General features: G+C 37.7%; 1 protein-coding gene across 1 annotated transcript in view; it reads right to left on the bottom strand.

The window, feature by feature from the left end:
- LARP4B (La ribonucleoprotein domain family member 4B) overlaps positions 1 to 2,045 on the bottom strand; it is a 43,552-nt gene extending 41,507 nt beyond the window's left edge. Inside the window, exon 1 of the mRNA XM_009278653.1 lies at positions 1,914 to 2,045. Within this exon, the coding sequence (XP_009276928.1) occupies positions 1,914 to 1,994 (81 nt within the window). The 5' untranslated portion in view covers positions 1,995 to 2,045. The remainder of the gene's footprint in view (positions 1 to 1,913) is intronic.
- Positions 2,046 to 12,800: the final 10,755 nt, after the last annotated feature.

Genomic DNA, 12,800 nt, shown 5'->3' with positions numbered 1-12,800 from the left:
TCTGATCTCAAAATAGTTAAGACACACAAGAAACAGCAGGTGATTTTCAGTTAACCTGACGCATGTACTTGCTAAATGCAATCGAGTCAGGACTTCAGAAGTTCTTCTCCTTCCTATCACATTTTTGGAAAGATAAAAGTGTCTTAATGATTTTAGTTTGCTAACTTCTTCCTGTACCCCATGAAGTTTTTCCTCAAACTATAGCCTTGTTCCCAAAACTTGCAAGTGAAGTCCTGAAGCACTGGCAAAATATACTCATGCAAGCATGCCATTATGGACGGGACTATCTTGAAAACATCACTTTTAACAGCATATATTGGCAATGATTCTCATCCAACAAAATGACCTTCTGATGCTGTGCATATAAGAGTATGATACTGGTATAACTTAAGAGCTTAATACGCTACAGGTCTCAGCTTTTTAGAATAAAATATTCAGCAAAGGAAAAGCTTTAATCTCAAAAGAATTAGTTATTTGAAATGTACCATTATAGCATTATGGATACATTCCAAGATATCCAAATTAACATTAGTCTCCTCTGCTTAGGAAAAGAGCAGATAGATTTTCTGAAATTGAAAGAAATTATTACTCTCTTTCTCCAAATAAGTATGAAAGAACAGAAATTAAGATTTAGATCCAAGTTTACATGAAGCTTTATAAAAGTTCTAGTATGCCAAATTAAAAGAACTAGCATCAATGTGAAGACTAATCAAACCACCTTTAATACTAATGCACCTGTTGAAAGTGCACTGACAGTTCCAAGCTTTTGAAGCAAATCTGCAAGAGCCTCTTACTCAAGCTTACACACTGGCTTCTTGGAATTAATGCCTTGAATAGGGGGTGGGGCAGCGAGGGGAAATCACAAAAGCTCAACTTTCAAAAGTATGGCACAAAAGCGGGTTCAACTTTTTCCTCTACTGTCAAATAGACAAAAATTCATATCTGAGAAAGATAAAACAGAGCAGAAGAGAACCCAGAATGCCAATTAAAAAAAAAAGGAGAGGGAGGGGGGAACAACAAACAAAAACCCCACCAGCTTGCTTAGCAAAGAAAAGCACAAGTTTACAGTGTTTTTCAAAATTCTCCTTAGTGCTTGCTGCAAGGTAAGTGGAAGCAGCAAGCATCTGCTGCTGCAAGGTTAAGTTGAAGCAGCAAGCATCTGCTGCTTAGCATAGCACAGGCTAAGTGCCTAGCAGAACATACACTGAAACCAAACCCTTCGAGATGTCCCAAGAGGAAACATTTCTCCCAATATACAGTTAAAGTTCAAAGACAAAAATATAATGTTATGAGTAGAGCTTACACATAGAATCAAGTATTCAATCTTCTTGAAAATGTATGTAATATTTACTGCAACATATATACACACAGTACTGTCTGCTGTATGATCTGCCAAAAGCATCCCATAAAGCAACTTACTGGATTGTGCACAGTAGCACAGAAGCAGCAGCACGTGCCATTTGGCAGAACTGACTGAGCAAAATTCCTGTTACAGAATGCAATCTCCTGTTTGTATGGGTTCGTACTTTTTTCAATTACAGATACATGCCAAGTACATTTCCCGCATTTTCCTCAGATGTTAATGTGTGAGCTAGAACCTAACTCAAGATTGGTAATACAATTCCTGCATAGCCTAAAAAGCCCTGTACTTTAAATGAGTGCAAACTCTTGTAACTTGCAGTTTGTTTAAATCCCCTGTAGGGCTGAAGAAAAGTTAAGTTGATGCTCTTACTCGGTATGGTGAATTAGCCACCTTCAACAGCTCTGTTCTAGGATTTTATGTTGCAATGCTATCAGCCAACTGTCTTCTAAAATGTTTTGAGATACAATTTTGATTGAGACATAGTAAAAAAAAAAACAAACCTGTTTCATGCAACACTTATACCAGGGGAATATGTAATTATAATACTTACTAGATGAGAACCGTCTTTAACTTCTTGTACTTGCTGCACCTGCGGTTCAGCCACAACTTTAGTGTCCTGATCAGAAGTCATGAGCTGTCTGCTTTTTGGCTGCTCAGAGAGAACTTTACTGGTCACCTTTGTAAGCTGCAGAAACAGGAAGACAAAAGATTCAGTAAGTGGTTGTTGAAATTCCTGAGAACTCACAGCCGTTCCAGACGTGCCATGCCGATTCAGACCAAAGGTCCAAAGAACTTCCCCACAACACAGTCAGGATTATGCATTCAGAGAAAACGTTATGGCAGAAGGCGAGGATAAAGTGATCTTGCAGATACTCTGCATTCAGAGAAAACGTTATGGCAGAAGGCAAGGATAAAGTGATCTTGCAGATACGCTCAGCTCCCAGACGCTGGCTGCCTCGGGAGTGCAGATGAACACTTGCCACAGCACCGGGCAGGGAAATTCCACTGGGTAAGTTTCACTTGATTCTCACCTTAACTATTCAGATTGGTTTTCAAACTGTGACTTTTTCATACCACTTGGTAGACTTACTTAACTTATTAAGAAGCATTTAGACACAAACCAACCTTTGTATTCTACAACTACTCTGACAGTCACTTAATCTTCGCAAATTTTAAGAAGCATGTTACAACAGTTCTGCTAGATTAGTAACGCTCAACAAGTTGTTCTGCTCCATCTTCCTAAAATATTATTTTATTTGATTAGACAAGTAGAAAACTGAGCAGAGTTGAAAGTCTGACAGCGACTTCGCTTTGAAATTTGATGCTATTATTTAATACTGTTATTTGGAAAAAAAAACCCAAACACCAAACTGGTCTTTAAAAAACCAGGAAAAGCTCATTTAAAGCATGAAGTCTTAGAAAGTAAATATTGGAGTGTAAAATCAGGGTCATTTTTTTCTTTTCTAAAAGGATGATGAGCAAGTTGTAATATGCTTTTTGAGTTACTTATTCACGTGGAAATTCCAGTACTGCATCTGTAACAATGTGTGAGGAAAATTTATTGCCTTCAAGTTGGTGACACCAAACTTCAGGGTGAGATTGTCTACGAACTCCTTAAAAAAAAAAGTGAAGATTTGCAGCATATGGAAGGTGATGGTATGATTCCATTCTTTGGCAGCTTAAGCTCCTTTTAGTGTATCTTGACTCCAAAAGACTGGAGTTAAAAAGTATTTATTTCAGTCTATGGCATTATGGCCTTCCATGGAATGTCCTCTACACTATACTTTGAAATGGACAAAAGCCTTTCATACAACTGGCTGAATACATTCCAAAATTTTCAAATAAAATTATGACATTCACCTATGAACTGTTTCAAGTGTCTGTATTATGGGATTAGGCAGAAGATAAGATATTTTGCACACGCAGCTGAAGAAACAAATATACTGACATCCCTGACAGGACGAAATCTTTGGCTTAGATGAACAGTTGCTTATCACTTCATGCTATTGATGTAAAGTCAGCATGAAAAACATGTTTTTGAAAGAAACACATGCACTGTGTCACTGGTATATTCCCGGAAGTCTTTTTTCCTAACACCCTGCCTCTCATCTTGGAATAGAAACTATTTAAGTAAGGGAGAAATGACACAGACAAAAAACCCACACAAAAAAAGAAATAAAAAAGTTATACTGCCCCTCACATACAGCGTTACACACACATGAACATACACAGAGTCTACATGGCAGAAAGTCTGGAATTCATTCAGGATGTTTGTATTTTATAAAATAACCAAAAATCATCCTCGGGACAAAAGCAACTTTTCAAAAGCAAGTATTAAATAGCTAGACTCTGGGCTGCTCAAACCCACGCATGGGAAGCTGTATGCACATTAACACTGCAGAAGGTGTCTAAGCTTCTTGGAGAACGCTTCTGTTAATATTCTTTAAAGAAACTGGTTTTAGCCTTTTAAAATTTTGGATTAATATTTTTCTAAAAAGAGCACAAGACTTCTTAGACATTGTGTTCACTGTGTATGATCTCCACTGCTGTTCATGCTAACCTTGAGCATGCACATTAGTCCAGATTCACAAACTAAAGTCTACTTTACAGAAAGACAAATGAGTTTCAGTCAGCAATGATGTTATCTACTCAGCATTTTGATCCCCAAATCAATGCCAAGGTACTTCTTTGCATCCCTCTACCTCGCCTGCTTATCTCGCATATTCCCATTCCCTTCTAGGATCAGCCTGTCCCCAGTCATGATGCAATCTCTTCCATCCTCTGGTATGTAGTGTTAGCACCAGTACTTTGTAAATCTATGGATTGTGGAAGGAAAACAGCTAAGATCATGTGAGTCTAACAAACAAGAGTAAAATTCCACCACGCATATATCCTTTAAAGCATTTGCTGACTGGCCATCAAGCACAAAATATTCAGCTAAATCATTAATTTTGGCTGAGGGTAGACAACTTGTTAGCCAACTTGACAGGTAACACACGACTGCAATGTGCACACTGCAACTTCAGATTTCTTGGGCAAGCCACCAGCAATCAAAGCGGCACATCATTCTACTGCTTTTCAGAAGCCCTTTAAAGATGAGATTACACAAGACACTTATCACAGGCTAGGTCTAGATTGAAGCTCTAGGTAACTTTGTTTGGATTACTCAGACTAATAATCATATTCTCATTAGTTACACAGATTTGTTGTGATACACACCACACCTTGTGAACAAATTATTTCTAATAACTACAATGTCAAACCCATATATTTAAGTTGCATTTTGATCATTAAGGATCAAAATGACTCTCAAAACAAGTGAGATACTATTATAATCTGTTTAAAGAGGATATTCAACCTGCCTTCTAAGTCCCGTGCTTTTAACAACGATCAGCTATTGCCTTTCTGCAAATGGGTAAGCCATACGGAAAGACCCCAAATGCAGGAGGAGTTTCCTTTGCAATTTTCTTCACTTAGTATGTCACACTGCTACAAGTCCCCAGGACATCAAGTGCTCTGCTGCAAAATCCTATCTGTTGTGATATACTTCAAAACGACTTCATGTGCAGGGCTGTTCTGGAAAGTTAGTGCCATCAACTTTTCCACCACAGAGTTGCCACTTACCAGTCTCTTAAAGCATAAAACTTATATGACTGCAGGCTTCCATGACTATCATGTCAGAGAATACAGTGTTTGTGGAAAAAGCAGTGTGACTTTAGGGAGAGAAACATTTTAAAAAAATAAATCGCAAAATGTTAAAGGCTCTTCAAAAGATGTGTTTTCACATGTTTTTCATTAGTATTGATACATATCTTCATACACAAGCTTATTTACAGGAATCACAATCAATATCTGGTAGTACTAGAAACTACAGATCAGGATTGATCATTTGGAAGACAGTTTATCCTCTTTTGATGCTAGTTTAATAGTCAAATTAGCGAGCAAGTTAAATGTGGCATTTTAATAAAGCAATAAAAATTATCATCCCACTGAAGAGTTAACTTGCCCAGCACTTTAAAAGATACACTGAATTGCTGACTGGTAAACCATATCTTTGCATAAATGCACGCTGCTGCAGTAAGTAGGAGACATTCAAGAGAAAAATGCAAGTTGGCAGACCTGTTTGGGATAGAGATAGCAATACCTATGGCAGAATGTTGAGCTGTCAGAAGTGGACTGCAATTTTTTTCATTCAAGTTATGAAAAAAAAAACCCAAACCCACAAGAAAAAACCTTCAGAAGCACACAGTCTCTTAAATAAGTTTTTAAATAATATTTCTAGTCTACAGCAAGCAGATTCACAAAAAAAAATCCATGCCTTCCACAAATTATGTCCAGTCACTAAGTCTACAGAATAGCCTGCATTTATGAATTGAAGTACACAATTATAATTTTGTAATATTATATATAATTTCAATTCTGTAAATGTGTATAGTAAATCTTTATTTTTCCTTCTGGCTTGCCATTCAGTCATCACAGAGTAATTAGTCAAGTTCAACAACTTCAGATAGATTATGTCAAGAGCAAAGTTACTCTCGAGACATGCAAATACTTATTTCCAGAACTACCTAATCTAAGAGAAACTGCATGGATTTTACTGAAGCTTATCAAAAGCACTTCAAACTTGGTTTGTAAGTAGGCAAGACACTTATCTCCCAGAAGTTTAAAATACAGGTAAAAACATGTTTATTTAGAAACCACACAACATTCAACCATGAAGTCTTTACTGTCCCCAAAACTGTAATACACTGCTCAGTCTGCTAAATTAGGAAATGCAAGAGGAAGAAGAGCACCTTAATACAGTTGTTTTCTCATTAGTACGAGGATGATGTGGGCAGTAACTCTTCACTAGTACTTGTACAGATCTGCGCCTGAGGGCACCTGGTCAGCAGTGGTTAATCTGAGGAGTTACAAGAATATTCTCAGGAAGGACCAAGACCATGTGGCCGAGCGACACAGGTAGCACGTATTTTGTTTTCAGCCTACTGGTTTCCCTCTGCAACATCCACAACCACCTTCACAAATAAAAAGTTGTGGGTTGGGTTTTTTGTTTGTTGGTTGGTTTGTTTGTTTGTTTTTTTAAAGTTGACAACATGGTTCTTCACTGGCAAATATTTTCAAATGCATTTTGTTGTAAGAATTCCGTCACTTCAGAAGATACCAGATACAAACCAGCAATGGATGACTATACAGATAAATGCACACCACCACATGATCACTCTTGTCTGGGTGCCAAGCCAAGCAGAGCTGGGACCGCTCTCATCCAAAAGCCACACGTGGGTGTTACTGTGGTGCCAACATCAGGCTAACCTTTACACTGCATTTTACTTCAGGTTTAGGTATCTTATAGTACTGGCAGAGTTAACGTTCAACTGTCTGAAGATATTTATATACACATACTGCATCCACATACACCACAACCTTGCAAACAGCTCGGAAGAGACATCTACTCGATTGTTATACAGCCATCGAAAACCACTACTGCCCTCGCCAACCCCCCCCAAAAACCTCCCTCAAGTGTCACTCCTGATCCTCCCACCTCTGCTTTCATTAGAAGTAGTCTCTAATTTTTCTAATTCATATTCAAAGCGTGCTTTTATGCAGTCTGTTTTGCTGTCTAGAGTTACAAGAGTATGAGTAGCAGCATGCATTCTCTCAATCAAACCAGTCAGATAGATCTGTTATTTAAAAACATGCGTAACCCCAAACAATGCTCTAGGGCCGAGATCTTGCCTGCCAACTTTCAGCCCAGAGTAATCAGCCCTTAAAAAGAGATTTACAAATGCAAGTGCTGACAACTAACTTTCACACTGCAAACAGCAACACCATAAAACAAAAAAGCTCACTAGAATAAAAGATCTTTTCATTGCTCTTCCAGCAAGCACAAACAAAAATAGATTTGAGTTTGGCTTTGTGCAGAACTCTTCCTAGCAAACATTTTAGAAACTTTAAACACAGATTAAGATAAACTTTTCACAAGGCTAATACAGAAATACACTTCCAGTAACATGAGAAAGTGTAAAATGTTTTCAAAACAGAGGTGCACTGTTTAACTTAAGCCTCATAGCAAACTGCCAGTTGCAGGCCAGAAACCCTCTTTCTACTGTCAGAGATAACATACTTTCTCACCATCTTTCACACCATTACGTATCCACAAGGATCACGACACCACAGCAGAAGTAATCAGAGCTACCACAGACTTCAGCTTTGAGTAGAGTTTTAGCACCTGCTAAATACATCACATAATTGATAGGAGAAATAACAGATGCCTTTTCCAAAAGTATGCTATTAATTTAATACCTTAACTCCTGTTTAAACAAAATTTACATTTTTTTTTTAATTACTTTCACAAGTGTTTTGAATACCCAAGGCATATGTAATATGTCAAGAGTTAATCATGTTATCAGTGCAGGCAAAGCTGCTAAGTCAGATACAGCATAGTTAAGCTTAGAGCATCACCAAGAAAAACTGACAAAATCTAATCCTGAAAGGCTGCAAGTTTCCCTCCATCTTAGTGTTATGAGCAGTGACACAAACTGGAGCTTGCAATTTTAATCAGATGGCTGCTTTAGAAGACTTTCAAAGAAAGATTTCAGCTGTTAATGTAAGAGTTGAACCATCATCCCGCTGCATGGGGTATGTTACCATTCCGTAGATGAATAACCCTACAAAGCTGTATCGTTCCGATACAGAAAGCCTGTGACAGAACTCACAGGTTTCCATCTTTCCTTTCAAAGTAGGAAATCATTTTCTTTACAGAGCAGATATGACAAGCAATCTATCATTCAAAGGATGGCATTATTTAAAAGAAAATATACTGTGCAGTGGTTACATTACAACAGTGGACGAAACAGCTGCAAATGAAAAAAATCTAACAACCCCAAAAAGCACATTTGTTGGTGGCGATCTCTGCAATCATCATTGTGCCTATGTCAGTTGTAAACTCTGTATTGCACAACAGCAATTAAAAAGCTGACATGACATAAATATTTAGTCACAGTATTTGTCTACAGAAGTTAAATTTTGAATACACTACTATTTTAAAAATCATCACAAGGCTCTGAATTTGTTTAACTGCTAATTAGCTAAATAGCTGGGGGAAAAGTTGAAAGTTTCACCTCTGAAGCTTAGTGTGACCCAGAAATTTATCAAAGTCTGCCAGATGAAGGTTTCAAAACGTACATGCATCCAGTGTACATGCCAGCATGGTGGCTGGAAAGTTAGATTTCAAAAAACCTGAGAAAAGTACATTTGTTTCAGTACTGATTTGTTTCAGTTTTCCTTCCTGCCAAGAAAATTGCTTATGCCCGGGCACACCCCAGGCAGCACCCAGAACACCACAACTTTTTGGTTCTTGAAGAGGAACATGGACATAAGCACGGGGAGCGAACCTGCAATTGAACACTTGGCAAGTGCAAGGCATTTTAAAACCCACACGGCAACCAGGTGTTAGCAAGAAATGCACTGTGTCAGAAGACCACCTAAACCTTAATGCTGTATGTTTTTAATACTCTGCAATAGAAAATACCAGCTCAAATGGTTTAGAGCTGCTGCTGCATCTACTACACAAGTTTGTTTTTTTAAAAAATGTCTGTTCTTTGTAAGGTTGATAGCCTCCAAAACGGTTCTGCAATTCTATTAATTATCTCTTCAAACAGTCTCTCCTCTAAGAACGGCTGAGATTTCAAGAGAAACAGCAAACCTTGCTATTTAAAGGGAACGCTGCATTTCCTTCTTTAAAGATCTATGAAACATTTCTGCACTAGGCTTCACAAGCAATTTGCAACTCCATCATTTACTGAGTTTTCTAACTCGCACACAAACCTGCACGATGGAACCGCGCACCAGAACTGATTACTTCGCAAGTCTAGAAATTCAGATCGTTACAGTAATTAGTTGTCCAAGAGATACCAAGCAATAAGTTACTAAACAAAGGTGATAAAATACCAAAGAAACCTGATAGTGGTAAATGATAAGTACTCTATACAGAGGTATATGGAAAAACTCTTTCAGTCAAGAGCAAGAAAAATGGGAAGGGCGTAAAGCTACAGCCTTATTCACTCACCTAATCTCAAACAACAGGAAGAAAGATTTTGACAGTATGCAGAAGATAACAGGATGACCCCTACCAACAAATAATCCTAATTATCTTTTTTATGTCTAGCCTTTTATGCATTATATTTTAAATATATATGCCTAAAATAAAAGGAAATCTTTTCACTATATTGAAAGGTCTCACACAGTATTTCTGCAGTCCTTAGTTAAAGATAAGTTAAAGATAAGTTTTACACGCAGGTATTATCTGATGTACACTCAAACATCACTCAAGAAATGGACTAAGTAATCTGTGGATCACATCCTCCTCAATAATGCAATGCAGCAGATGTTTAATAGTATATAACCTAAAAAAACCTTACCATTTAAGAATGCTAGGAGTACCTACCAAGACAGGAATAACCCACTGGGAAGAAATTTTTGTGCCTGATAAGAGCATCATGTGCCTTGAAGACAAGTGTGATTGTGTCATGAGCAGTTTTCAGTTTGCTTACAGCTTGTTCTCAGTTTTCAAATCTGAAGCAGCACTCTCCTGACTGCAGGCTGAAGCACATAACATTAAGAAACCTGACTCATTAATTAACAGGGGTTGCTTCATGTAGTACATCCATCACAAAGCCACAAGCTTCTTTTCCTCACTGTAGGTGGACTAACAGCACACACCCTGCAGGTTATCCAGAAAGATGCATATTTAATTTCTATTATAACTATCATGACAGATAAGATACTCTTATCAGATGACTTCAAAAAGTACCAAAATAATTAATTAAAATAAACCCTTCACTCTTCCATTTGTGCATTATCTGAGCAACCCTTCAAATGGCAGAGTTAAAGTTGTTAGCAGCTCAGCCAAACCATGACAATTCTGAAATGAAAGGTGGGATGCTACCTTAATATAAAGCATCTATGATCATAATTCTCCACAACGCCATCCTCTCTTGAAAAGTTGTTTTATCTAGTTGAATGTAGAATCACCAATTATACATTAATCGCCAAGGCCTACAAAAAGCAGAAAACATCTCACACTGGAGGAAAAAGGTCTTTTATCTTTCTCAGGAAAGAGATCAAGCATTTGCCACTCAAGCACATTAGGCAAGTACCTCATGATTTTCCACTAAAATACTCCATCACCTGCCCTCAGTTAGGCTCATGAGCATTTGACCTCTTCCCTACCTCCCAGCCCTGGTATCTCTTTTTATTTTTGCAGGACAGAAAACAACACCAGCAAGAACAGAATTGGAATAAATTTGAACAAATTTGAACATCCCCCTTTCCTACAGTTAAACAGAGAACTACACAGCAGTTGCTTGCACACACACTTTACTTCTGGGACCACCAGAAGAGTAGCAGAAGAGAGAGGACACAAGTTAAAAAACTGATGCCATTAACCCTTCCTTCCCTCCTGTTCTGTAGGAAACCATCAGCAGCAGAGTACTGTAAACCAAGTACCGCAGTTCTGAATGAAACTTAACAGGTCAAGTCCATGTCACTCTGCTGCTGCTGCTATTCCTCTTGCCTACAAAGCATCACAGGTAGTTCCTACTGCAAGAGAAATAAAAAAAAAAGAAAAGAAAAGACAGTAACATACCTGCAGGACTTTCACAAGAGAAATCCCAGCAGAATGCCTGTACTGAATTGAAGAGTGAAAGAACAGGTCAATGCAAACCACTGCTCTTTTGCATTGAAAAAAACCAGAAAACCAATTAAGCCTTAACACAGGGCAACAATGCTTCAAAGTACCTACAGAAGGACAAGCTTGGAGTTCCAGACCCCACACTCTGCACAGCATTTCACATCTGTCTCTGCTTCCAAGCTGTATAATAGAGAATATGTTTGTTAAATGAGCCTAACCATAGAGGGAGACTAATTTTTCATATAATCTTCTAAAAACAGCCAGCCTAAATAATGGCCAAGTATAAAAAAGAAAAAAACCAAGTTTACGCCTAACATGAGTTAACAGAAACTGTAGAATGTGATGGAAGCTCCCTCCTTCCGCAAGATTTTTTTAAAGCAATACATTTTAAAAACTGATGAGGTTTTCATCATAGCCCAGGCATCATATACTATACTAACCCATTGCTCACATTGATTTCTTGTAACTCTCCCATCCACCTGCATTTACCTGTTACGCTTGACTAAGCTATGAGGCAACAGTCTGTGCTTGCACAGTGTCCAGTGCAGTGGGATTCTCATCTGCAAAGACAAGTCACAGCTGAGGTAATGCAAATAAAAGTGTTGGTATTTTTACTAATATACATCATTCTAACTGCTAAAATTGTTTACCTACTACACAAATACTAACTCTAGATGCTTTGGTGTGATCTTTGATAGGCTAATTGCATTTTTCTCTGAAAGTCAAAGCTTCTCAATAACTTCAGATATCTTTATGCCTACAGATTAGCTGGGAGACTATATTCCAGGCTTTTAATGTAATACTGATATTTAATGTCAAATACTGTTCACTGATGCAGAAATTAATTTTTTCACTTAATGCAAACATTAGGAAAGCATCACAAAAATCTGTTCCTGAAGTTTAGCACGATCAAATGCAAAACCTCATCTAATTCATCAACTATCATTATCCATGTTGCTTGTCTGCACTGAGGTCACAAGTTAACAATTGCACAACACCTCTGTACACACAGAAAGCAGAAAACCAAGACACAATTGACTAGAAGCAGCAAACTGAATTGGAAAGAAAATTAAAGCTTGACCTGGAGCGTACAGGGCAGGAGCTGATACCTATTAGTACTAATGACTATGGATTTCACAAAATATTGTTAATTTCTGTACTGTTTTTAAATAGGCATTTTCAGAACACTAGATGGTAACTTAAACTCTTAAACTCTGATTTATTTAAAATAAGGGAAACTTTTCAAAAACTTCCACATATTTTCAGCCTATATTACTCCTTCCCATAGCCAACCACGACACCACATGAAGAGATTAACATGACTATCAGAAAAAGCCACATGAAGACTTCTCAGATATTTTTTCCTATAAACTATAGCTCTTCATTTTGACACACATCTTCTTTCCAGCAGGTGAGTTTACTTTGGCACTCTGGATACTAAGTCTGCCTCATTCTATCATATCTTCTCTGAACTCATGCACACATGAGGAATTATTATGCAAGGTATTATCCTTGCATAATAATATATTTTCCTTGTTTACCTTCCCTCCCCACATAGCTGGCTTGCTCTCACTTAACCAAGAGGTTCTTGGGGGTTTGCTTTTCTTTAAAGTATCTACTGAAGGGAAGTCAGAGAGATTAATCTTCCTATTCCACTGCTGAAGGAAACAACAATTAAGTGTGCTAAGAGCTCACACAGAGCAGTAAAGTTTACAGAAACTTTTGCACTTTCATCATGAGAGGCAGTTT

The sequence above is a fragment of the Aptenodytes forsteri genome, unplaced genomic scaffold (genome assembly GCF_000699145.1).
Source record: "Aptenodytes forsteri isolate BGI_AS27 unplaced genomic scaffold, ASM69914v1 Scaffold257, whole genome shotgun sequence".
NCBI lineage: Eukaryota > Metazoa > Chordata > Aves > Sphenisciformes > Spheniscidae > Aptenodytes > Aptenodytes forsteri.
The sequence above is the reverse complement of the archived record's forward strand: the minus strand, read 5'-3'. Positions and strand labels throughout refer to the sequence as shown.